This window comes from Capricornis sumatraensis, chromosome 20, assembly GCF_032405125.1.
Source record: "Capricornis sumatraensis isolate serow.1 chromosome 20, serow.2, whole genome shotgun sequence".
NCBI lineage: Eukaryota > Metazoa > Chordata > Mammalia > Artiodactyla > Bovidae > Capricornis > Capricornis sumatraensis.
Genome location: NC_091088.1, coordinates 53,605,773 through 53,631,900, shown reverse-complemented (window position 1 = coordinate 53,631,900; position 26,128 = coordinate 53,605,773). Strand labels below are relative to the sequence as shown.

At 49.8% G+C, this 26,128-nt stretch overlaps 1 protein-coding gene across 2 annotated transcripts in view; it reads right to left on the bottom strand.

Annotated features, from left to right (window-relative positions):
• RYR1 (ryanodine receptor 1) overlaps window positions 1–18,846 on the bottom strand; it is a 126,399-nt gene extending 107,553 nt beyond the window's left edge. For both annotated transcript variants that reach the window (XM_068993321.1, XM_068993320.1), the window contains exons 1-15: window positions 18,799–18,846; window positions 13,177–13,296; window positions 12,244–12,348; window positions 11,119–11,193; window positions 10,959–11,037; window positions 10,448–10,560; window positions 10,031–10,124; window positions 8,791–8,884; window positions 8,601–8,675; window positions 7,957–8,113; window positions 7,645–7,809; window positions 5,130–5,251; window positions 4,142–4,337; window positions 214–349; window positions 36–131 (exon numbers count right to left, since the gene is read on the bottom strand). In XM_068993321.1, coding sequence (XP_068849422.1) covers window positions 36–131; window positions 214–349; window positions 4,142–4,337; window positions 5,130–5,251; window positions 7,645–7,809; window positions 7,957–8,113; window positions 8,601–8,675; window positions 8,791–8,884; window positions 10,031–10,124; window positions 10,448–10,560; window positions 10,959–11,037; window positions 11,119–11,193; window positions 12,244–12,348; window positions 13,177–13,296; window positions 18,799–18,846 — 1,675 coding nt within the window. The remainder of the gene's footprint in view (window positions 1–35; window positions 132–213; window positions 350–4,141; window positions 4,338–5,129; window positions 5,252–7,644; window positions 7,810–7,956; window positions 8,114–8,600; window positions 8,676–8,790; window positions 8,885–10,030; window positions 10,125–10,447; window positions 10,561–10,958; window positions 11,038–11,118; window positions 11,194–12,243; window positions 12,349–13,176; window positions 13,297–18,798) is intronic.
• Between the last annotated feature and the right edge of the window lie 7,282 nt (window positions 18,847–26,128).

Below are 26,128 nucleotides of genomic sequence, written 5' to 3'. Positions count from 1 at the left end.
CCCAGTCCCCATCCCCGCCCTGTGGGCTCTCCTACCCGAGGAGGCCTCTAGCCGATCCAGCTTGCTGACCAGCCAATCCAAGTTGTTAGAGAAGAGGGCACAGTTGGCACGATTGCCACGGATCAGAGAGGCTGAAGGTGGAAAGAGGGGTCAGATCCCAAAGGCCTGGGAACCTGGGGTGCTCAACGGGGAGTCCAGACTGGGGCCCCTTACCCAGGATTTCATACAGCAGGTTCACAATCTCTTTCCAGGATTCGGCTGCCTCCTCCCCTGCAAATTCAGCGAAGTGGGCAGCAGTGGTGTAGACATTAAGGCGGTCAATGCAATTCAGGACCAAGGAGAGCATCCCCTGGAATAGAGAAAATAGGGGGTTATCACAGGAACCCCAGGCCCTCCCTTCCTTACCTTTCTTGAATTGCTAATTCACATTCCTTCAGTAGCTAGTGACTCTGTGTTCTCAGATCTAAACTAGAGTCACAGGGACTTCTCTGGTGGTTCAGTGGTTAAGACTCCAAACTTCCACTGCAAGGGCATGGGTTCAATCCCTGGTCAGGGAACTAAGATATCGTAAGGTACAGCCAAATAAATAAATAAATACATGTGTGCTGTGCTTAGTGGCTCAATTGTGTCCGACTCTTTGTGACCCCCATGAACTGTAGCCCACTAAGCTCTTCTGTCCATGGGGATTCTCCAGGCAAGAATACTGGAGTGGGTCGCCATGCCCTCCTCCAGGAGATCTTCCCAACCCAGGAATCGAACTGGAGTCTCCTGCATTGCAGGGGGATTCATTACCAGCGGCACTATCAGGGAAGCCCAATTAAATACATAAATAATGTTAAATCAGAGCCACCGGCTCCATGTCCACCTTCACTCCTATCTCCCTCTTCTCATCCTCGCTTCCCCAGACCTGACTCTGTCCTGCTCTGCCTCTGTCCCCAACATAACACATCCCTATTAACATCAGGACTGAATCTGTGCTTCTCCTTCCAGCAGCATTTTTTTTTTTCTTCCTTTCCACTTCCAAGCACCCTACTCCTGGTCCCATTTGGCCCAGCTCACTCTCCATACTAACCATCAGAGAGATGTTTGCCTTCTCTCTCTCCTTTTAAACATTTTAACCTTTTGTCTTCTTTTATTTTGAATTATAACAGATATACAGAAAAGCACATAAAAATGCACAATCAATACTTGATTTTCACAGTAGCTAAGTTCTGTATAGTGGACGTGAACACTGAATTAGTGAATCCTGAGAATCACAGCTCAAAGAGGAAACACAGGGAGCATCTCTGAGTCTCTGAGCACAACATTTCCAACAATCAATACACACTCTTGTTTTATGTGTGTTTCTGTTTAAAGACACCAATTTAATAGATGCTGTTGATTCATTAACATTAAAATCACAACCAATGACACTGTAATTCATGTATTTTCTCAGTAAGGTACATCACAGTCATCTTGCACTTGAAAATACTAGACAGCCCTTTGCCACTGTGCTGAGGGGCCATTTTAATCAATAAAATTAACAAAAAGCACAAAAATATGAAATGTGGCTCTCAATATACCAATATGCAAAGGATGCTTGTTTACAGGTGAGCGTTGAAATAAAAAGGCAGACTGCTCAACCTCAACTGGAAACATGGCATCAGCTGACTTAAACTTTTTCCTCTCCGTACGTACATGTCCACAAATGACTACAAATACACTGCAAGTATTGATTTGGTGGGAGGAGGGGGTGAGGGTTACAAATGAATTTGAGCAAGTAGGCATATTTGCAAAGACAGTATCTGCAAATAATAAAGATTAAGTGATTATGGTTTACAAACAAATGTACAGAACACTTGTGTAACCTCAAAAGAGAGCATTGCCAGCCACCCAGAAGTCACCTTGATGCCCCTCCTGATTACACAACCCTCTCAGCCAGGGATTACTGTCATCCTGACTTGTATGGAAATTCCTTCCTTGCTTCTCTATGTTTACTACCTATGTGTACATTGGTAAGCAGTCTAGTGGCATTTTGCCTGTTTTTGAACTTGATATATACAGTAAGTATTCTTTTGTACATGGATTCTTTTGCTCAATACTAGATTTTAAGATTAAGAGCACTGTGGGACTTCCCTGGTAGTCTAGGGGCTAAGATTCTGTGCTCCTGATGCTGGGGACCCGGGTTCCATCCCTGGTCAGGGAACTAGATCCCACATGCTGCAACTAAGAGTTCAGATGCCAAAACTATAGATCCCGCATGTCACAACTAAAAAGACCCAGCTCAGCCAAATAAAAAAATAAATATTTTGTTTAAAAAAGATGAAGAGCATTGTCTCATGCAGTTGTCATTTGTTCGTTTTCATTGCTGAGAGGCATCCACAGCCATCGTATGGATAAGCTACATTTGTGGATTCATTCCAGCAGTAATAGACAATAAGGCTGCTATGACAACTACTGTATCTACATCCTGGGCTCATGGTAAGAGATGCAGTGCCTCGTGGTAGAGAACGCAACCAGCTGGAGTCACACAGAGTGGTTCAGCCCCTAGCCAGTTGTGACTTTCAAAGACCTAACTCTTCTCTGACTCCCAAAGCAAAAGTCCTCACCATGGCCTGGCCCTGTCACCTCTCTGGGCTCATCCCCTCCCACTCTTCCTCTAGCTCACCAGCTTCGGTCAATTCAGCCTCCTCATTATTCTGGAAAGTCTCAAGCACACTCCCACTTCATGGCCCCTGTACTTGTTCTATCTCCCTTCCCTCAAGTGTAGGTGTAGCTGCCTATCTTCATTCAGGTCATCCTCCCTGACCATTCTATTTCATTTATTTTTAATATTTATGTCTTTGGCCAGGTCTTAGTTGCAGGAATGGGATCTTAAGTTGTGGCAAATGTGATCTAGTTCCCTGACCAGGGATCGAACCTGCATCCCCTGCGTTGGGAGTACCACTGGACTGCCAGGGAAGTCCCTGACCATTCTACCTTAAATTGCAACAACCCCAGCACTCTCTACTGTTGCCCTGCTTTGTTTTTCTCCTTAGCGTTTATTATCATCATCTAATATACCCTATAATCCTTCTATTTGATTGATCATTTATCCTCTACGCCATGTCAGCTCCACAAGGACATGGATTTTTCTGTTTTGTTGACAACTATAATCCCTCTGGTATATCTGTTCAATAAATGGTTGTTATTTAATCTCTCTGCGACTCAGTGTCCCATTGTAATTCCCATTGCAATATGGGAATTACAATCCCCCATGGGGTTATGGGGAGGATATCAGGTATACAAAACCCATAACATACAGTAGTTAAATTCAGTAATAATAACCATGGTCCATATAACATCTTCCATGTGCTGGTACTGTTCCAAACGCTTTGCATATACTAATCCCAAGCCATAAATTTTGTTATTGTTAGTATTATCATTTATAAGTCTGCCGCCCCCATCAGAATGGGAGCCCCTGAAGAGGAAGGGGGCCCAAGCTGGAAGACCCTAAATGAAAATGCTCCCCAATCACTGTGTGGAAATATCAGACCCTGGGCCTTTGTCCAGCCCCAGCCTCCCACCTATCTCGGCCCCTCCCACTTAGACCTCTCGCTGATTGGAGACCACCAAGCCTCGTAAAACACAAAACCCCAGCCTCTGACTCAAGCTGAAGTCACTCCTTACACCACCCACCTGATACCCGAAAACTTCTCTGGCCCTGCACCCCACCATGCCCTACTCAGGTTCTGTCCTCTCACTCCGCAGGCTCCGCCCCTGCAGACACCGCCCCCTGAGGCCAGCAGCTCAGCCTCTGACTTCTCAGGTCTTGCCTCCACGGGCTTGTCTTGGCTCAGAGCTTACCCTCACCGCGCAGCGTCCTCCCACGAAAGGAAACAACTCCTGCCCGGGGCCTCCAGGCTCCAGTCCCAAGTGCTTTCACAGGCCCCGCCCCTGCTCTGCCACACACCCCGCCCCTCACCAAAACCACGCCCACCGCTCAGTCCGGACACTCAAGACTCCGCCCCCTCGCGTGTCCCTGATGACCCGCTGCCCCGCCCTGTTCACGCAGGACAGGTCCTTCCTCCTGCCTCGCTTCTCCAGGTCCGGCAGGCTCCGCCCCCCTCACAGGCCCCGCCCCCGCGCCCACAGACTACGCCCTCCCGCGCTGTGGCCTCACCTCCTCCTGGAAGAGGCTCTGGCGGTTGCGCAGGCTGCGCAGCTTGCTCTGCTTCTCTTCGTGCTGTAGCTCCTCGGAGGGCGGCTCAAAGTAGCCGATGAGGTCCTGCAGGCTCAAGATGACGCCCTCGAGAGGCAGCGCTGTGCCCGCCGGGGACCCCGAGCCCCTCGGCTTTCCGCTGAAGCTGTCCAGGCCCCTGCGGGGACCGCGCACTGGTCAGCAAGGGACCCGGAACACTGTGCAAGTCCCGCCCCTCCCACCCCGAGTCCCCGCAGGACGCCCACAGATACACCTGTTTAACAGAGTGGGAGACGGAGGCGCAGGGATAGAGGGGCATCGGCCTGAGCTCACACAGTCGCCAAAGGCAAAGCGCCTGTGTAGGACACGTCATGCAAGCATAGGTCACGGCTAAGGGATGTCTAGGGTCGAGGGTCTGGGTGTCAGGGGTGTGAAACTAGGTAATGATCAGGGATGGAATGTCAAAGTCATGACTGGGAGAGGACAGATTAGGGGTCAAGTGTATAGCTGTGGTCCCTCGCTCAGCTGTGGTCCCTGCCACCCCATGGACTGTCCACCAGGTTCCTCTGTCCATGGAGTTCTCCAGGCAAGAATACTGAAGTGGGTTGCCAGTTCATTCTTCAGGGGATCTTCCCGACCCAGGGATCAAACCCAGGTCTCCCGCATCGCAGGTGGATTCTTTACCATCTGAGCCACCAGGGAAGCCCAAGAATACTGGAGTAGGTAGCCTATCCCTTTTCCAGGGGATCTTCCCAACTCAGGAATTGAACCAGAGTCTCCTTCATTGCAGGCAGATTCTTTACCAGCTGAGCTACCCAGGAAGCCCCAAGTGTATAGAGGTCAGGAGTTTATCTATGTTAGACATGTGAATGTCAGAGATAGAGATGTAATGGTCAGGCGCAAGAACTCCAGAAGCATGGGGGTCAGGGTGTGGCATGGCCCCCCAGGGCAGGGCAGGCTGGTGGCTCACTTGATGAAATGGTTGTAGAGGCCGGCAGTGCTGTAGATCATGCGGGCAGCCTGAGACTCCTCGTGCTGACAGCGGGTCAGTGACAGTGCATCGTCCATGTGGCCTTCCTGGTGCAGAATGGCCTGGCAGTGGTGGAACAGAGAAGTCAGGAAGGGGACCCAGTCACTCAGGGCCATGCTCCCCAGACCTCCACCCAGTCTCTAGCCCCCTGACTGTCCGCTTCTTTTACCAGATCTCTGCCAGTCCCCCACCATCCCTCTCCATCTGCCTCTGTGTCTTTCATCCTCAATCCCTCTCTCTTTTTTCTCCTCTAGCTTTCTCCTCTTTCCCACCCTCTGTCTCTGTCCTCTTTGTTTGTGTCTCTCCACCTTTGTCTCTCTCTCTCATGTCTATCCCACACTGTCTCTTTCTCCCTCCCTCCCTCTCTGTCTCTATCTCCAGCTCTCTCTCTGTCTCTTTCTCTTTTTAATTTTATTTATATATTTATTATTTTAGGCTGTGCTAGGTCTTCATTGCGGTGTGTGGGCTTCTCACTCCGGTGGCTTCTCTTGTTGTGGAGCACAAAGTCAAGGAGTGCAGGCTTCGGTAGTTGTGGTGGCTGGATTTTGTTGCCCCAAGGCACATGGGATCTTCCCAGACCAGGGATCCAACCCATGTCCCCTGCATCTATCTGCAGGTGGATTCCTAACCCCTGGACCACCAGGTGAGTCCAAGCATCTGTCTTTCTTTCTCTCTTTTGGTCCCTCTTGGATTTTCACTCTCTCCCTCTCTGTCTCTATCTTGTCCAGGCCAGACCCTCTCCATTTGTATCTCCTATTTATTAACGTCCCCCACCCCCCGTCAGAAAGACCTAGTGCACCCCAAACCTAACATGTCCCAGACAGAATGCCTGCACACCTTTCTGGGAGATGAGTCCATCACAGCAGCTGGCTTTCCCCTGAGCTGACCTCCCCAGGACCCCACCCAGTCCAGCAACTTTAAATATCATCCACTTGCCGACCACTCCCACATTCCCTTCTCTGGTCCAGGCCTGTCTCTAAATCCTCTGCTCTTGTATCCAACTTCAAGCCTCACTTTTTTTTTTACAAACAGGTGCCACTCTCATCTTCCCACTTATTCACTTAGCAAGCCTATTGCATGTCTCTGTTTTTGGCATTGGGGCCTGTCCTCCTGAGCTGACACTTGGCTGTCCCTGACTCGCTTAATGGCACTTCCCTCCTTCCAGCTGCTCAGGACAAAAAGGGCAAAAATAATGGCCTCATCCTTAATCCCTATCCCTTTGACCCTGATATCCAGTCTGGCAGAAAATCCAGTTGGCTCTGCCCTCAAAATACAACCAGACTCTTCTGCCTTTCCTCATTCCACAGAAACGCCTGTGTTATCCACTGTCACCCCCCATCTGCCCCTTCCCACCCCATCTCCCTCCTCCAGCTCTGCTCACTCCCATAGTCTGTTCCCACAAGCAGCTCAGGAACCCTGTGAACCTTAGTCAGGCCACCTCCAGGCCTGCTCAGAACTGTCTTGTAGCTCCATCTCATACAGGGTAAAAGTCAAGATTCTTCCCCCCCCACCTCCATCACCACAGCCCACAAGGCCCTACACAATCTGTTCCCATCCCCTCTCTGCCCTCACCTCTATAATCCATCCCTCGCTCACTCTCCTCCAGCCAAACTAGATCTCCTTTCTGTGACTGCAACAGACCAACTTCATCCCAACCTCAGGGCCTTTGCACATGCGGTTCCCTCTATCAAAAGTATTCATAGCTTTCCTACTGTTTGGTTGTAAAACTATGTACTTCATTAGACAGTATAGTCAGTGTCTGAGCATGGGAAATGCAGGGAGCAGGTCAATCTAGCTTGCCTATTTTTCCATACATACATCCAGAACAACTGGGGTACTCAATACTTGGTTGAATATTATTCTCACTTTGTTACTGTCCATCTTTTTCTTTCCATCTCTGTCTTTTCTTATTTCTGTCTCTCTATCTTTCTCTATTTTTCTGTCTTCACGTCTGTCTATATTTCTGTCTCTCTTCATATGTATATATTCTTTTTTAACTGGACATTTACATTGATAAATATACCCAAATCTTTGTACAATTATCCAGTTGATTCCTTTACAATAAATGTCTAACATCAGAATTACTTATGCCAAAAGACATATCTTTTTAGCTTCTGGTATAATTTGACAAAATCCTCCAAAATGTTTCACTTTATTTTCATTCTTCTTTTAATTTATTTTTAATTGAAGGATAATTGCTTTACAGCGTTGCATTGGTTTCTGCCGTACAACAATGAAAATCAGCCATAAGCATACATATTTCCCCTCCCTCTCGAACCTCCCTCCCACTAAATATATAAAATATCTTTTTTCCTGTGTCTCTCAATCTCAGTTTCTCTCTCAGTCTTTCTTTCTCTCAATCCCATGCTCAAACCCTGAGGGTTCAAGCATGACCACCCCCAGTCCCCTTCCTGCCCCAGCCTGCAGCCCACCCCTCCCCACTCCAGGCACCCACCTTTTTCTTGAGCACACCGAGTCGCAGGGCCTTGGGGTCCGGGGCAGCATAGGTGAGCCACAGGCCTGAGGCCACGTGCTGCACGAAGCACAGTGACTCCCCATACTTGATTTCTGGGGGGCCCATGCCCTCCACGTCCCGCTTGGGAGCCGTATCCAATTTCTCCTACAGGGGCAGGGGTCAGAGGTCAGCCTCCTCTGCCTGTGAGTTTAATGGGGAATCCCACCCCCGACAAGAGATTGCAAAGTGTGAAGTGGGGCTGGAGTGGAATTTAGAGCTCCAGGTGAGCGCGGGCATTCTGATTGCACCGACCTTGGAGATGCGGAAGCAGAAGGAGGTGGCCTTGGTGTGGGCCTTGCTGGCGTCAACCACCACGAGGCCCTGGTCCTCCACGAGTGCCAGGTACCGCCCAGTGGTGACATGCCGGATGCGGAGTGGCTGGCCCCACCGCAGGTGGCTCCCACTCCAGCTGCAAAGGATAAGGACAAGGTGGGCGTCAGAGGGCCCCCCAGGTCTCCCAGTGGACACCACAGTCTTTGTTGAAACCTTCTCAAGCCCTCTGCCCTGTTCCAGGGGCCCCCAAGCCTTCCTCCGAGCCCTCAGATATTTCTTAGGACCCCCAGGTCTCCCTCAGGAACCCCAAACTTCTCTCAAGCCCTCATCGCTTCCTCGGAGCTTCCCCAGATAATTCTGGTGCACCCAGGTTTCCCAGATCTGTCATTTTCTCCCCTCCACTCCCCACAGTTTCAGTCAGCACCCCCGATCTCCCCCTCAGGAACCCTCACCACCTGTAAGACCCCTAAGGACCTTCACTGCTCCCTTAGGGACCCCAGATTTTCCCTCAGAACCCTCCAGTCTCTTCCTCAGCTCTTCCTTCAAAATGCTCTTCTCCTCCCAGGCCCCCCAGGAACCCCTCACATACCCCTGCAGCCTGCCTCCCCCAACCCAACCCCTACCTGATTCTCAGTGGTTCCAGTCTCCAGAGGGAGCGGGCGTGGGTACACACAGATCCCCCCTCATAGTAGACAAGTCTGGGTACATGGAAGATAGTGAGGTCAAGGGTTCAGGGTCCAGTCCCCCCAGCCAAACTCTGCCACCCACCCCCCAGCCCCAAGACCCCAGACCCTCTTGTCCCCAAGCCCAGACCTGCGCTGGTCCTCACTGTCAGCAGGGGAAATGGTCAGACATTCATCCATGTGTCCATGGAAGAGGCGGAGGACGTGGCCACCGGTCACATAGCCTGGATGAGAAGCAAGGGGAGCTGGAGCCCCATATGGTCTGGAACCAAAACTGGGGGCCTGCCTTCTGCCCTGTGGAAAGCTGGGGACCGGGTTTGGGGGTCTGCAATAGGACATCTGAGTTTGAAGGTACAAAGTGGTAGTCTGAGATTTGGGCTCAGTTTGAGACCTGAGCTGGGGGCATGAGATTTGGGGTCTGAGGTGGGGGATCTAAATTTGGGGGTCTGGGTGTGTGGGGCTGAGGTTGGGAGGTTTGCAGGTCTGGGGTTTAAAGTTCTGAGTTTGGATTTTTGAGATTGGGTCAGAGAATGTCAGCAGAGATTTGGGTCTAATATTCCTTGACACTGGGGTCTGAGTTCCAGGGCTTGCTTTGGGGCCTGGGTTTAGAAGTACAGCGGTTGGATCTGAAGTTGGGATCTGAATTTTGAGTGTTACTTTGGAGGTCTGAGGCTAGTGTTTGCGGTTTGAGGTCTGAGGTTTGAAAGTTTTAACTTTTGGGTGTGAGTCTGTGGAGATAGGAGCTTTGTAGTTACAAGCTGGTGGATTTGAGTATCAGGGTCTGAGATTAAGGCCTGAATTTTGTTATCTGTGACTTGAGTCTCAGCTTGGGTCTAGCTTAGGGCCCTGAGGTTTGAGGTGTGAGATTTGGGGTCAAAGTTTTGGGGCCACAGTTTATTTAGGGTTTTAGCATGGCAGTCTGAACTAGGAAATGGTATTGGAGATTTGAAGTTAAAGTTGGAGGTGTGAGGTTGTTTGGCTGAGTTTGAGGTCTGAATTAAGGGTCTTAGATCAGAGATCTGAGTTTGAATTTGGGGGGCTGGTTTTGGGGGTTGAGGGATAAACTTGTGCTTGCCTTTAGAGGCTTTGATTCTGAGAGATAAGCTCCAAACTTAATGTTTCAAGCTTTGGATTAGAGTTTAGGGGTCTGACCTCTAGGACTTGAGTTTGGCATCTAAGCTTTGGAGTCTGAATTTAGAATCTGACCATCAGTTTGGAGATTTGAGCTCTAGAGTCTCAGACTTGGGGTCAGTTGGAGATCTAAGAGTGAGGGTTATAATTGGGAGATCTAGATTTGGGGTCTGAGGAGTGATGTTGGAGGTCTGCTTTTGGGGGTATCTGCTTAGGGTCTAGAAGTGTGGGGTCCTCACCCTCTTCACAGCCAGAGCAGATGGGGTTCATGTTCCACAGTGTCTGCATAAAGGAGGCATCAACCTGGAGCTCCCCACTGGCTGTCGACAGGTGCTGGAGGCCACCAGGATGTGGGGGTCAGAGATGATAGGGTGTGAACAATAGTTCCAGAGTCAGTCAGAAACCAAGGTGGAAGCCAAGAAATGGGCAGACAGAAAATTAGAGGTCACAGATCAGGAAATGGAGATCAAGTCAGGAAATGGGGCATCAGAAACCAGAAACTGGGTGGAAACCAGAAATTGGATGAAACCAGAAACTGGGAGTCAGGACACTGGGGCCAGAGACCAAGCAAACCCATGATGAGGAGATGGGGTGGATCCCATGAACCCCCAGCCCCAGAGGGCAATAGGCACTGTGGTCAGGGAGGGACTGCTCACCAGGTAGCGCTCGGAGGAGACACTGACAAGAATGAGGTCATCGCCAACTCGGACCTTCTCTCCTTCTGACCTCTGCTTGGAGGCTGGGTGCGTCGTCCACCAACAGGCCTCTCCTATGGGTGGGGGCGGGAAGGGCTCTCTGGATAAGTGTGTGTGTGTGCCCAGTCAGTCATGTCCGACTCTTTGCGACCCCCTGGACTGTAGCCCACCAGGCTCCTCTGTCCATGGAATTTTCCAGGTAACAATGCTCCTCCTCAAGGCATTCCCAGCCACGAAGCCTTCCAAACCCTCCTCCCCAAACTCTCCTATTACTTCTGCCTCATAGTTTCCCATTCCCACCCTCAGATTCTCTGCCTAGAGTTCCCCCACGTCTACCCAAGTCTCTCCGTCCAGAATATGTCCATCCACACCCTAAGACTCTCAGTTCCAAAGGTCTGGGGTGCAGACCTTCTGCACCCCAACTCACTGCCTGCGGTGTCCCCATCACACCCTCTTCTTCCAGCCCCTGTACCTATTGCATCCTCCTGAAGTCCCACGTCGAAGGCCAGCTTGTCAGTCATGGAGCGGGAGGTGGTGAGGCAGCTCAGGTACTAGGGTTGGAGCGGGCAGTCAGCCTCCTGGTGGGCATTGCCCCCTCGCCCCCTGCCCCGCCCTCTCCTGGATGCACTCACCATGCCGCTGTGTGCGTGCCGGAGCAGGATGGCATGGCCATACAGGAGTGTCCTGTGTCCCCCACCCTGGGACGACTGTGGGGGCACGGAGGGCGCAGAGTGAGAACAGGCCCCTCGAAACATCTGGCCTACCAGGGGGGAATATGCTCCCCAGAAAACACCATGCTCAGGCTTGGATTCGAAGAGAACTCAGCTCAGACCAGAAGCAGATTTTCTGCCTCAGCCTCCCTGCTTCCATGGGGAAGCAGGGTCTGGTCTCTGAGAAGCCTGTGGATGGGGTGTTTTATATTCCCCAAAACCCACTCTGTCCCCCTCGCCTCCTTCAACTTGTTAGCCAGGGCCCAAAGTCACCCAGGGAGCTGAACCCCTCTTCCAGAGGTTCAGATACCTAGGGTCACTCAGGGCAGCCCCGGTATCTCACGTTCCATGGACCCTGGCCCCCCTGCTGTCACCCGTCATAACACGTCTGTGCACCGGTATCATCCTGCCAGTTGTTACACTGGAGCATCGTCCACAGAGACCTGCCCTGTGCTGCCACCACCCCCTCACCCCTGGGCACAAGGCGACTCAGCCCCTCTTGGAGGGGTGGGTACACCCAGGTGCTCAAAGACATCATGCCCCCATCACATGTCCATCACATGCCCATGCTCTGAGGGGGCCATGTGATGGGGCCACGTGATCACATGGCAGACCCACTCCTGGACCAGAGGGGACCCACACTTGGGGTGGCAGGAGGTGATGAGGGGAGAGGTCCCATGCGGAGAAGAGCTGGGAGCGGGGTTGGAGGAAAGGAAAAGAGGAGGAAGGAGCGGGTGGGGGAACAGGGGGCTCAAGAGCCCCCACCCTCTTCCTTCCTGCCTGCCTGGCCTTTTCTGGGCTCCACAGACCTTGACAACTGGGGTGGGGGAGACCCCCAACCCCTATGTGCAGGATGTGGGCCCAAGAGGCAGGCCTGGGGTCAGGAGAGGTGGCAAGAACAGATGACACCCAAGGCCAGACCTACCCACTTATCCAAATTGAGGGCCTGCGGGGGGCAGGGCAGAGAGAGGAAGAAGAGAGGACGGTAAATGACCCCCAGGTCCTCCCACCCATCCCCGCCACCCATCCCGCCCGGAGAAGCCTCACCTCCACGCCGGCCTCCACAGTGTTGGCCAGCATCTCCTGTAGGGCTCGGACAGACAGGGACTGCTCCAGGACGAAGCAACAGATGGCCAGGTCGGGTGGTACATTCTGGGGGGCGAGTAGGGAGAGGTGAACGGGGCCCTGAAAGCTCCAAAGTGCTGGTGCACCCCCTGCCCCTAATCGAAATACTCACACCCCGACCTGACCCCAACCCTCCAAGAAGCCCTGCCCTCTGTCGCCCACTTCAGACACTCCACATCCCCGCCAACATCCCAGGAAATACCTCTGTTCTCCTCCTCCTGCGCACCCCTTTATCCCGCCCGAACCTCACAGAAGTTTCCACACCCCACCTAATCGCATAGGAGGCCTCAGCAGCCCGCCCTCCTCCCGCAGACACACTGCGCCCATTCCAACGCTGGAGCCTCCTCCTGGCCCTCCCCGGAGAGAACCCCCACCTCCCGCCATCACCAGCAGACAGGCCTAGCTCCTGCCCCTCCCTCAGACAACGGCGGTCACAGATTCACACCGCCCCGCTGAGCCTCCCACCCCAAGTACCTCAGGCCCCCAGCCGCCTCCTTCGTCAGTCTCCAGATCCCCTCCCTTTCCCAGCCCCGAGACCATCCCCCCCAGGTCACCTCCTCCCTCAGATCCTAAGTACACCTCAGGCTCAGACCCCAAACTCCCTCCACTTCTCAGCTTCCAGCCCCCTCCCTGGTCAGCCCCCTGCTAGCACCCCCTGACCCTCCCGGCCCTTCTGCCTTGTATTGAAGACCCTCCGCCCCCCGCCCTTCCCTTTTCAGGCCTCCGCCCACCCCAGACCTCGCCCCTTTCCCTCGTGGGGAGAGCACCCCCTCTCCAGACCCCCCACCCAGACCCCCTTCTTCAGGTCCCGGCCTCTCTACTCGTCAACCCCCTCTCCCATTGTCCGGCACAGACCTGGGCGTTGCTGGTGGGCTCCAGGAAGCAGAGGCGGTTGCCGAAGCCCTCGGCGGCCAGGCAGAGCTTGAGCTGCTCCTTGAGCACCGTGGCGCTGCACTGCAGGACCACCTCGTCGTCCTGGGGGCGGGCGGAGCGTCAGGGGCGGCGCCGCCCCAAGACACCGCCCCCCGGTCCACCCCTTCCCCTCGTGGAAGACACTACTAGTAACGCCCACCCTCTCCAGCTATCCAGTAGGGGCTCCTGTTGAGGGCGCTGCATGCTTCTAAAATCCCGATGAGATCCGAGCCAGTGTCATCCCAGTGTTAAAATATGGAAACTGAGGCTCAATGAGGGGACATGGCTTGTCCAAGGCCAGATGGTTGATAAGAGGAGGAACTGGTATTTGAACTCCAGTCCAACGGTCTCCGGGCTTCCCAGGTGGCGCCCTGAAAAGAACCTGCCTGCCAAGGCAGGAGACGTAAGAGACGAGGGTTCTATCCCTGGGTCCGGAAGAGTACCTAGAGGAGGGCATGACAACCTACTCCAGTATTCTTGCCTGGAATCATGGGCAATCTCATGGGCAGAGCAGCCTGGCGGGCTACAGTCCATGCGGTTGCAAAGAGTTTGACACGACTGAAGCGACTTAGCATGCGCCCACGCCAAGTGGCTCCAGAGGACTCCCAGATGGGGTCCACGAGGATGGGAAATATGGGCGCCTGGAGTTAAATGGCTTTTAAGCTCAGTGTTCTCTAACTTCTCTTTTGTGTGTTGTTTTAATAGTAGTTATCATTTAAGGAGTGCAGTCTAGTGACTCTTGAATGCAGTGCCAGAGCCTGGACTGGATCCTGGATGAAGGGGAGATGCTGTAAAGATGGTATAGAGACAGCTAGTGACAGGTGAATACAGCCTGTGAATTAGATGATGGTATCACAGCCATAGGAAATCTCCTGGTTTTTTTTTTTTGTTTTTTGTTTTGGCCCTGCCGCACTGCATGCGGAATCTTAGTTTCCCAACCAGGGATCGAACCCATGTCACCTGCATTGAAATAGTGGAGTTTTAACCACTGGACCACCAGCGAAGTTCCCATGAAATCTGATTTTGATAACCGTGCTGTGGTTTTGTGAGAGACCACCAACAATAACCAAGTGTTAGTCACTAAGTTGTATCTGATTCTTTGAGGCCCCATGGACTATAGTCTGCCAGGCTCCTCTGTCCATGGGATTCTCCAGGCAAGAATACTAGAGTGAGTTGTCATTCCCTTCTCCAGGGGATTTTCGCAACCCAAGGATCAAATCCAGGCCTCCAGCATTGCAGGTGGATTCTTTACCATCTGAGCCATCATCTTCCCCTTTGTAAGAGAGAGTCCTTGTTTTTTAAGAATCAGACACTGAAGGATTTAGGAGTTAAGGTTATCGTGTCCACAGCCTGCTCTCAAACAGTTTAGGAAAAGACATTTGGAGAGAGGGAGAGGGAGAAGGGAAGCGAATGCATCTTAGCATCTGGGGGAAATGACTGAAGGCCACATGGGAGTCCTTTGAGCTAACCTCACAACTTTTCTCTAAGCTTGAAATAAATTAAAAATGTAGGTAAAATAAACAACCTTCTGAGATAAGTCCTAGTATTTGAACTTGTGGAAACAAGGGCCCAGAGAGGTGAAGTAACTTGCCTGAGGTCACACAGTTGGAATATGGCATAGCTGAGATTTCATCCCAATGCTGCGGCTCTATATGCCACACACCACCTTTATTTTTCTCCATTCAAACCCAGGCCTTTGGCAGTGAAAGTGCTGGACCTCTAGGCAATTCCCAATATGCCTCACTCTTAGAACACTAGACTACTTCTTGATATGTTAGTTGAGTAGCGTATATTCCATTTATAACTAATATAAATGTACTTAGGGGCATGCTCAACACTTTTACTGACAGAGGTTTCAATCAAAACTGATGGGGGGAAAAATACTGATGGAGACTTCAGTGTTTAATCACCAAGTAAGGCAGTGATTATTCCATTTTACAGCCAAGGAAATAGGTTCAAGGAGGTTAGGCGGCCTGCCGGAAGTCACACAGCCCCTAGTCCTTCCAGCAAACCCTGGGCTTCACTCCCCACAGACAGCCCTCTTTCTTTCTATCCAGCCTGGGAGGAGAGGTCCCAGGACTACTCTGTTCTATAACCCCCAAACCTGACATCCGGGCATATGCTATCTATTCAAAGGGATTGTATGGTTTGCATTTATCAAGCACCTACTGTCTGCTAGACTTCATGCTCAGGGCTTTACATGCATCTAATGAACACTGAGCATCTGTTCTGTGCTAGACACCGACTACGTGTGGATATAAAACAGCAAATAAAGCAGGCAAAATCCCTGGCTGTGGAGCTGACATCCTTATGGGAGATGTAATGAACAGGTGAATCAGGGACTTCCCTGGTGGTCCAGTAGTTAAGTCTCCATGCTTCCATCGGAGGGGGCATGAGTTCAATCCCTGGTCTGGGAACCTAAGATCCCCCATGCTGCTTGGTGAAGGAAAAAAACAGGTGATTCAATTTATAATTTTAATTTCAGTGATAAGTGCTATCAGGGTGATGTAAGTGAGTGGCTCTTGGGGTAGAGATGACATCCGTGAGGGGGGTGAAGTGACCGGCTCTGCAAGGAGGTGACATTTGAGCTGAACCTTGTCTGAATAACAAGAAAGAATCAGGCCTGATCATCTCTGGAGGAAGAATGTTCCAGGAAGAGGAGACAGCCTGTGCAAAGGCCTGGGGCTGAGGGTGTTCAGAAAAAGCAAGGGAGGGACTTCCTTGGTAGTCCAGTGGCTAAGACTCTGTGCTTCCAATACAGGGGGCCCAAGGTTTGATCCCTGGTCTGGGAGCTAGATCCCACATGCTGCAACTAAGACCTGGTGCAGCCAAATAAATGAATAATTAATTAAAAAATAGAAAAAGCAAGGGAGACAGCCTGGTGGTGCTGCCTTCAAGAGTAAGGGAGAAAGTGGGAGATGAGCTCAGAGAGATATTTGCATGTACCCCTTGAACCCTTAGAGTACATATTGTACTCATTTTCCAGACTGGGAAATTGAGGCTCAGAAAGAAAAATAAAAACAACTTGCCCAAAGTAAGGAAACAGGTAGATGGCAAAACCAAGATGTAAACCAGAGACAGTGAGCCTAATCCCTATGCCAATGATTCTCTAACCTTCTCCTGCATCAGAATGAAGTGGGAGGAGGCTGGCTAAAAAGGCAACTTCCTAGCTGCCCTACTCTCTCCCTCAACACCAAGAGCCTGATTCAGTAGCTCTGGGGTCCGCGGGGAATCTGGACCATTAACCAGCCCCCAGGAGGTTCTGACCTGGGCCAAGCTTTGATGAGCCCCAGCCTGCACAGGGCTGGATGTTGCCACCCATCAGAAGGAAATGAAAGGAATTTGGGGACCATGGCCATCGTGCTTAAAAAGTGAAATAAAAGTAGAGCAAGAACAGAAAATAGCAACATGCCCCTCGTGTTCTAGGGCTACCTACATTTTACGAAACTTGTTTCAGTTAAAAATAGGCGTGTGTGAATGAAGCTAATTCGAGCATAATATCACGAACTGGAGGCAACCCAAATGTCCATCAGCAGGTGAACCAACAAACAAATTGCAGCATATTCACAAAGGAATATTTAGCAACAAAAAAGGAATGAATTCTTAATACAAGCTACATAGATTAATGTCAAAAATATTACAGTGTGCAAAAGAAGCAAGACAAATGAGCATATACTTTACATGAAACACAGTTAGTGACTAATGGAATCTATGGTGACATAAAGCAGATGGGCATGATGATTACTGAAAAGAGCCCAACGGAACTTTCTGGGGTAAAGGAAATGTCTTATGTCTTGATTATGATAGTGGTCATATGGGCATGTACAGCTTGTCAACTACAACACCTAAAATGGGTACAATTTATTGCCTGTCAATTATAACTCGATAAAGCTGACTTTTATAATATGTGTGTATAGACGCATGTACTGGGTTGCAATATGAAATATTTTTCTTTCCGGTGGGATGAGAGTTTGAGAAAATCACCCAATAACCTCAAAAAAGTTCAGGAAGATGGACCCAGTCTGGGGCCAAGAGATGCCAAGGCCAGGCCTCTAGAACTCAACGCTGGCTACCCAGGCCAGTCGGAGTCCAGTTTTCCTCTTGTGAAAGCAGGAGAGCTGTACCCAGGGGCATCCAGAGATGACACTTCCTGGCCTTGACCTTGGTCAGTCACTCTGCCACTCCGGCCTCGGTTTCCCTCAAAACCCCCAGGGAGATAAAGATAGGGCCCTACCTCAGAAGATAGAGCGGCAAGGATATAATTAGATGCCTCTGGAGGCTGAGGCCCTGGGCATGGCGCCTGACATAGAGTGGCTGCTCAAGGGCTCATAGCCATGCCCATGGTCTTATTAGGGCTGGGGAGCAGGGCAGAGCCCAGCCCATGATGTCTGCTAAGGGGCTGGGGCTGGGGCAAGCGTCTAGGGTGAAGCTGGGCCTCCTCCCATGGCCGAATGTCCAGCTGCCCCCATCCTTCACTACCAGCCCCAGCTGTTCGTTCCTCCCTCCCAGGAAACCAGAGCTGGCTCACCAGGGTCCTATTCTGGGGCCGGAATGCTGTGTCAGCATTTCCCAGGGCCCGGAGGGGGTGGGGAAGGGCTAGTGCAGGATCAGCAGACCTGGCCCAGGAGCGAGAACGTCCCCTCCCCTCCTCACACCCCCACGCCCAGCAGAACCACTGGGAGGAAAAATGGGAAGGACTCTGAGATGGGCAGCCCCTCCTCCATCCTCTCTCCCTGTCCCCTGCCCAGGCCCCAGAAAAACGGTCTATTCTGGGAGGGACACCTGTTGCTCCAATTCCCTGCCCTGCCCCCCACCCCCAGCCAAGGATCAGAGATGCGGGGAGAGACACAGTCTTTGACACTGAAGACGCGGTGTGAAACGCAGATGGCCTGAAGCTGAAGAACAAAGCCAGAGACAGGGAGACAGAGATGGAGAGAGACAGAGGCGCAGACAACCCAAAGAGACAGATCCGGAGAGACACCACCCAGAGACCATTAGCATCCATATTTGACCCTCCTCCCCAAGACCAAGTGGGGGAAGAAAGAAGACCCAGAACGAGAGGGACCCTCAGGAGACCCTCCAGGGCTGGGAGTTCAAAGGAGTTCGGTCCTTCAACCCACACCAGCCCCCTTCCCAAGAATTTAAATAGGTCAGAGTCTGAAGCAAGAAGAGAATTAGGGCTAGGTGGGGGGTGGGGGAGGGGGCAGCTAAATTAAGCTCAGGAACTAGAACCACCTTCTCCAAGTGCCTGCTTCCAGAGAGGTGGGAGGGGGGTGCTCTCTCAGCGGCCCCGTTCTCTGGGACAAATTGCTAGTGTCAGAGAAGGTGGCGGAAGACACCCCTACTCCCCATTTTGCAGTCCCAAATTCTGCTGGTTCTCTGGCAAGGAAGGTAGGGGAAGACTGAGAGAGAAAAACAGAGAAAGAGTGACAGTCACCCAAAGGGACAGAGGAAGATACCGTGAGTCTCAGTGTCCACAAGCAATCACGACAGCGAGTTCAGAGACAAAGAGACACTCAGAGGGACCCGAGAGAGTCCCAGAGACCCCAACACAGAGATACGCACCGTCCGCAGAAACTGGACCTCATCCTCGCCCTCTCCTCCGTCACCCATGATGTCGAATCCCGAGGCGTCTGAAGTCGGACTGAAGTCGGGGACTAAGAGGAGGGGGCTGAAGGCCGGGCGGGTGGGCTGGGGGCGGGTTGGGGTCGGAGACCTCTGGGGACGCCAGAGGCACCCGCGGGGTAGATGGAACTGCGTGGAGGACTCGTGTGCTGGACAGAGCTGGGAGGAGGTCCCCGCCCCCGGGCTCCCATTGGACCAGGGCGCCCAAGGCCCCGCCCCCAGACGGTGTCCCGCCCACACACTCCAAACCTCTGCCAAAGGTGTGCTTGGGGTGGGGAGGCTCAGGGGGAGTGTCTATAAGGTAGCCACCGTCTGTCCTCCTACGCCATAGCGCCATCGTTCTCTTATTTCACAGAAAGCCGACTGAGGCTCTGAGTGGTGAAGGCCCTGCTTGATGTCACACAGCAGAGTCGGAATGAGCACCCGGTTCTCCTGGCTTTAAAAATCATCATACAGGGCTTCCCTGATGGCTCTGGTAAAGAATCTGCTTGCCAGTGCAGGAGACACGGGTTCGATTCCAGGTCCAGGAAAATTCCACCTGCTGTGGAGCAACTAAGTCCATGGGGCACAGCAACTGAGGCTGTACTTTAAAGCCCGGGAGCTGCAACTACTGAGCCAACGTGCAGCAACTACTGAAACCCACTCCTTAGAGCCCATGCTCTGCAACAAGAGAAGCCACTGCAACAAGAAGCCCGCAGATTCCAACTAGAGTGTAGCCACCGCTGGCCGCAACTAGAGAAGTCCACACAGCGACAAAGACCCAGCACAGCCAATAAATAAATAATGAAAATTTTAAATTTTTTTTACAAAGAAACCATCGCGCACAATGATTAAGAATAAGCCAGACTGGATCCAAATTCCTGCCTTGCCAGTCCTCTGTGTGACCTTGGATAAGTCACTTCACCTCTCTGCGCTTAGTTTCCTCAATTAGTAAGCAGGATATTAATAGCACCTACCTTACAGGGCTGCTGCAAGTATTAAATCAGATTATTTCCAGCACTAAAAACTGTACCAACACATGGGAAGCTGCTATAGAAAATAGTATGGAAGTTTCTTTAGAAAACTAAAAATAGAACTACCATAAGACCCAGCAATTCCACTCCTGGGTTTGTATCCAAAAAAAGCAAAATACACTAATTCAAAAAAATACATGCACCCAGTATTCATAGCATTATTTACAATTGCCAAGAGATGGAAGCAACCTAAATATCCATAATCAGATGAATGTATAAAGAAGATATGGTACATATACACAATGGAATAGTATTCAGTCATTAAAAAAAGAGTGAAATTTTGCCATTTGAAGCAACATGGATGGATTTGGATGGTATTATGCTAAACAAATGAAATGGCAACCCACTCCAGTGTTCTTTCCTGGAGAATCCCAGGGACGGAGGAGCCTGGTGGGCTGCCGTCTATGGGGTCGCACAGAGTCGGACACAACTGAAGCGACTTAGCAGCAGCATGCTAAGCGAAATAAGTCAGACAGAGAAAGACAAATATGGTATGATATCACTTACATGTGGAACCTAAAAAACACGGCAAGCTAGTGAATATAAAAAAAAAAAGAAGGTTCACAAATACAGAGAACAAATTAGTGGCTACTAGTGGGGGTAGGGGCAATAAAGAGGAGGGGAGTAGGAGGTACTAACTGTTGGGTGCAAGACAGGTTCAAGGACATTATACCACATGGGTAATATACCCAATATTTTTTAATAACTGTACATGGAAATATCTTTAAAATTGTATTTAAAAACTACCTATACAAGGAAAATCATCTTCATCATCACTATTATAAAAACTGATGAGGAAGGGGTACTAACCATAGCAGATGTCTTTTGTGCACCTGTTGCATGGCTGGCCCTGAGCTAGGACCTTTTCACTGCATGTCATTTTTTAATTCTCACAACAATCCTGTCACTATTTATATTGTTTAGAGGGGAAATTAAACATGTATAGTCCTTGCCATGTATGGTTTTAAGGACATGACCTAAATAAATAAGGTACAGCTGCTCCCCATACCTGTGGGTTTCCTATTTGCAGATTCAACCAACTGTATATAAGTTATATACATATACTTAAATTATATATACATATATATTTAAATCCAGGGGCTTTCTGGGTGGCTCAGTGGTAAAGAATCCGCCTGTGATGCAGAAGACGCAGGAGACTCAGTGGGTTCAATTTCTGCGTCGGGAAGATCCCTTGGAGGAGGGCATGGCACCTCACTCCAGTATTCTTGCCTTGGAGAATCCCATGGACAGAAGAACCTACAGAAGGCTGCAGTTCATAGGGTTGCACAGAGTCGGACATGACTGAAGAGACTGATCATGCATTTAAATTCAAGAAGTTTCTGAAAAGCAAAACTTGAATTTGGCACAGGCCTGCAACTATTTCCATAGCATTTACACTGTATTAGGTATTATAAGTAATCTAAAGATGATTTGGGCTTCTCAGGTGGTGCTAGTGGTAAAGAATCCGCCTGCCAGTGCAGGAGACATAAGAGACTTGGGTTTGATCCCTGGGTTGGGAAGATCCCCTGGAGGAGGGCGTAGCAACCCACTCTAGTATTCTTGCCTGGAGAATCCCATGGACGGAGGAGCCTGGCGAGCTACAGGTAGGTCATAGGGTTGCAAGGAGTCAGACATGACTGAAATGACTTAGCACACACGCACAAAGATTATTTAAATGTTGCCAGAGGATGTGTGTGAGTTACATGCAAATACTACACCATTTATACAAAAACGGGACAGATTTTCATATCCAAGGAGGTCTGGGAACCAAGCCCCTGCAGTTGCTGAGCGATGACTGTAGTCCTCACAATAATCTTGGGAAGTCAGTACTTTTATGGTGCTCATTTTCCAGATAAACTGAGCACAGACAGGTAGAGCAACCAGCCCAAGGTCATACAGAGGCTGAGCCAGGAATTTGACCCCAGAGCCAGGGTTCTTAACCATTTTACTATACTGTCTCTTATATTTGCATAAAATCTCTTAGTTATAGCAAAAAGACACTTTAGCAGAGCCAGGCTACATCCCCCAGAATACTAATCCTCATCTCACCAGGGGCTGCCTGAGCCACCCATGGCCACTAACTGGGCCGCCCTTTATGCAGATGAGGGCCCTGGGCTTTGTAAGTTTGGGAACCCTGAGGGGGGCAACCAGCTCCTTCCTGCTCCTGTGGGGACTTAAGTCCCAAAGTAGGATGCCACACACACCTGGGCTTCCTGCTGGGCAGTTAACTTCTTGCCTCTGGGCCTCAGTTTCTTCATCTGTCCACTAGATTAATTTGGGATAGTTAGGATTGTGAAGATTCCATGAGGAAACCCATTAGAGCTTACCACATGGTAATTGATTGATAAAGGGATCTATTAAAATTATTATTGGGGGATTTCCCTGATGGTCCAGTAGCTAAGGTTTTGTGCTCCCAATACAGGGTGCCCAGTGTTCAATCCCTAGTTGGGGAACTAGATTCCATATGCCACATCCAAGAGTTGCATGCCGCAACTAAAAGGTTCTGGATGCTGGAACTAAGACCCAGTGCAGCCAAATAAGTAAATATTAAAAAAAAATTGGGGGGACTTCCCTGGTGGTCCAGTGGTTAGGACTCTGCACCTATACTGCAAGCAGCACAAATTCAGTCCCTGGTCAGGGAATTAAAATCCCACATGCCATATGGTGCAAGGGAAACAAAAATATCATTAACATGAAATGGTATCCATTAAGCTATACAAAACAATATCTTGCAGTTCAATAAAATTATAGTGATACCTGGAGAGTTGTGTATAATGGACTGCTACATGTTACATAAATACCGATTTACTGATACAACTGTACTATATGGCACACGAGCTTGTACCACATCGTTGGATGATATAATGCATAATTATATAATTAGATATTTAGGCTAATGTAATTATGTTATCCAATTACATGTTTATCTATTGTACACTATTTAATGCACACTTGTATATTAAGTATCTAAGATTTTCCTTAGAATTGTGTATATAACAGAAAATTATTCTGTGTCATTGGGCATTATATCATAAGATATTAATAGCATTTCTTTCTCCTGTTAGTCACCATTGCGTGTTTTAGGACCCACCCACATTGCTCCGTGGACATCTTGTCTATGCCTGTTGGAGTTTTGCAGGCCCTTCTGGTGACAGTCTGCTTCGGTTTATTCACCCTCTCATCTGGGAAGGTAACACCCAGGTTGCCCCCAGCTCTCCCCAAATAATGTTGTGGTGAATGTCCTAGTATGTGTCCCTGAGTGGAACCGAGGGATGCACATCCAGGAGCTAAGTGAGGGGGTCACAGCTCTATGCACACGTTTGATTTGACTGTATTGCCAAGTTGGGGCTTCCCTGGTGGCTCAGGAGGTAAAGAAGCTGCCTGCAATGCAGGAGAGCCGGGCTCAATCCCTGGGTCAGGAGAATCCCCTGGAGAAGGGAATGGCAACCCACTCCATTATTCTTGCCTGGAGAATCCCATGGACAGAGAAGCCTGGCAGGCTGCAGTCCATGGGGTCAAAAAGAATTGGACACGACTGAAGGACTAACACTTTCACTTTCAGTGCCAAGTGGCCCTCAGGAATGGCTGTCTGCTATCAGTACAAGGAGGGTCCCGAGGTCCCCACAGTCCCAACCTCTATTTGGCATTTTTCCAAGGCCTAATTTTTGCCAGACCAATAGGATGATTCACTGTTCTTTTAATTTGCCCTTCCCTGATCCCTTACCAATAATTTCTAGCATCTGCTCAGGTGCCTGTCAGAGTTTTGGGTCTCCTCCTCACCTGCTCATCCTCTCCGCCCCGTCTTCTACCAGAGTGGCTATCTTTCTCTCTTGCTGACTTGCAGCTGTTCCTTTTTTATATACATTCTGGATATTCTTCTCATTGATTTTACCTTTTTATTTTTGGCTTTGCTGGGTCTTTGTTGCAGCGTGCGGGCTTTTTCTAGCTGTGGCACATGGGCCCTAGAGCACACAGGCTCAGCGGTTGCAGGTTTAGTTGCTCCACAGAATGTGGGATCTTAGTTCCCTAACCAGGGATCAAACCGGCATCCCCTGCATTAGAAGGTGGATTCTTAACTACCGGACCACCAGGGAAGCTCCTCTTATTGATTCTAGACATTTTAAATATAGTTTTTCCTCTCTGTCATTCGATATTTGTTCTACAGTGTCCTCAATTAAAAGAAATCTTTATTTGGATGTTATTAAATGCACCCTTTTTCTGCCTCATAAGTTTTTTGTGGTTTGCTTGAGGAGTCTTTTCCTTTGTGGTTGCTGGTATTATTGCTGGTATTAACCATCCCTGCGGGCCATGGAATGGCACACGTATATACCGGTGCCCAGAGCTTTCCGATCTCACTCCTTGATCCTTCTTCGAGTCCAGGAGGCCTGGAGACACTTTCTCACTACGAGCTCAGTTCAGTCAGGGCCGTTACATCACCTTGTGTGAAGCAGGTGCCAAGGAGATTGGCTGAGAGTCACAAACAGCACATCACAGAGAGCATCCTTGAGACTGGAGGAGAGAGAAGAGAAAATGCAGGAGGAGGAAAAAGCTGGAGAGGGTCTGAAACCGTATCACATGGCATGGAATGGAAAAGTTAAAGAGAATGCACTCTGTACTTGTCTAAATGTTCCAGTCTGAAAAAAAAAAAAAAATCCATGGTGACTTCTCTCAGTGGAAAAAAGAAAGGAACAAAAATAGACTCCTAGGAACTTCCTTGGTGGTCCAATAGCTAGAACTCTGCACGCCCTATGCAGGGTCCTGGGTTCAATCCCTGGTCAGGGGACTAGATTCCATATGCCTCAACCTAGGACCTGGTGCAGCCAAATAAATAAATATTTTTAAATATAGACTTATATGAGAGCTTTGGTTGAATGGACTCATTTACTAGGTTTGGCAGAATCATATTGCAACTACTACTCCACTCCCGGATATCTACACTACAGAACTACGCACTGCTTCGTTCACCAAAAGACGGGATAGAATGATCACAGCAACATTATTCACAGCAACCCCAAACGGGAAACAACTCAAATGTCCATGACAGAAAACCCAGTCAGTAGATCATGAACTAATCACACGATGGAAGACTATACAGCAACCAAGATAATGAGCTACAACTAAATATAATACGGAAGAATCACAAAGACACCGGGTTAAATGAAGGAAGCCTGACACAATAGTTGATTCAGTTTATGTATAGCTCAAAACCAGGCAAAACCACTTTGCTAGAAATTAGGCTGCTGGTAACACAAGGGGGCTTATGGGAAACAGAAAGATTCTCTCCCTTGATGTGTGTCACATGGACGTATTCAGTTTGTCACCATTCAGCAACCTAAACACTTATGATTTGACTCTTCTTTGTACTTCCATTTAAAAATATGCCAAGCATGACACATTTAGGTAAACGAAAAAAAGACACACATACTCAAAAGAAAAGTCTGTTTCTATGAGCATGTTTCTGTGTATTTAAACAAACTCACAGTGAACAGGTCAGATGAAAGCCAACCATGTGTCAGCCCTGCCTAAGAGGGACAGTGGGATAGGGTGGGGGCTCCCAGGGGGTTAGCTTCCATCTGCAATGTTTTGATAATAACAGTCTTTAAGATTGTGTGACAATTAAATGAGTTAATATAAGCCCTTACGACAGTGTGAGGCATACAGTAGGTGCTACATGAGGTTTTCTTACAATAAAACCAATAGAGTGAAAAATGTTTTCTGGGGACATAAATGGCATTAAAACTAAGCTAGAAATAAAAGGAATAGAAGAAGAAATATACAAAATACCATGTATTGTGACTTTCCAATCAAACTTCTGTGCATTGTTAGACGTAAGTATGTCCTGACAGAAATACAGACTTTTCTTTAGAGTGCGTGTACATAAATGTGTCATATTAGGCTTATTTTCTTTAAAAAGGGCTTTTATTGAAGCATGACAGTGACAGAACAGAGAATCACGGGTCTGGAGATCGAAAGATGGGGGAGATAGAGAGAGCCCGCCGGGTGATTGGGGGTGGGGGCCGGCAGCACCGGAAACCTCAGCCTGAAGGGATCCCCAAGTGGGGGGAGGGGGGACCTTTGGTCTCTCCCCAGCCTCTTCCTTCCCCCTGGCCTGGGGCTGGGTGGGGAGGGGCAGTTCCTCTTTCCTTCCCAAGCGCCGAGGAGGCCCCAGCTCCCAGGGGGCTAAGAAGCTGGAGCAGTGGTGAGGGGGGAGGAGCTGAGCCTCACTCTTATAAGACCCCCCTTCCTCTCCAGGAAGC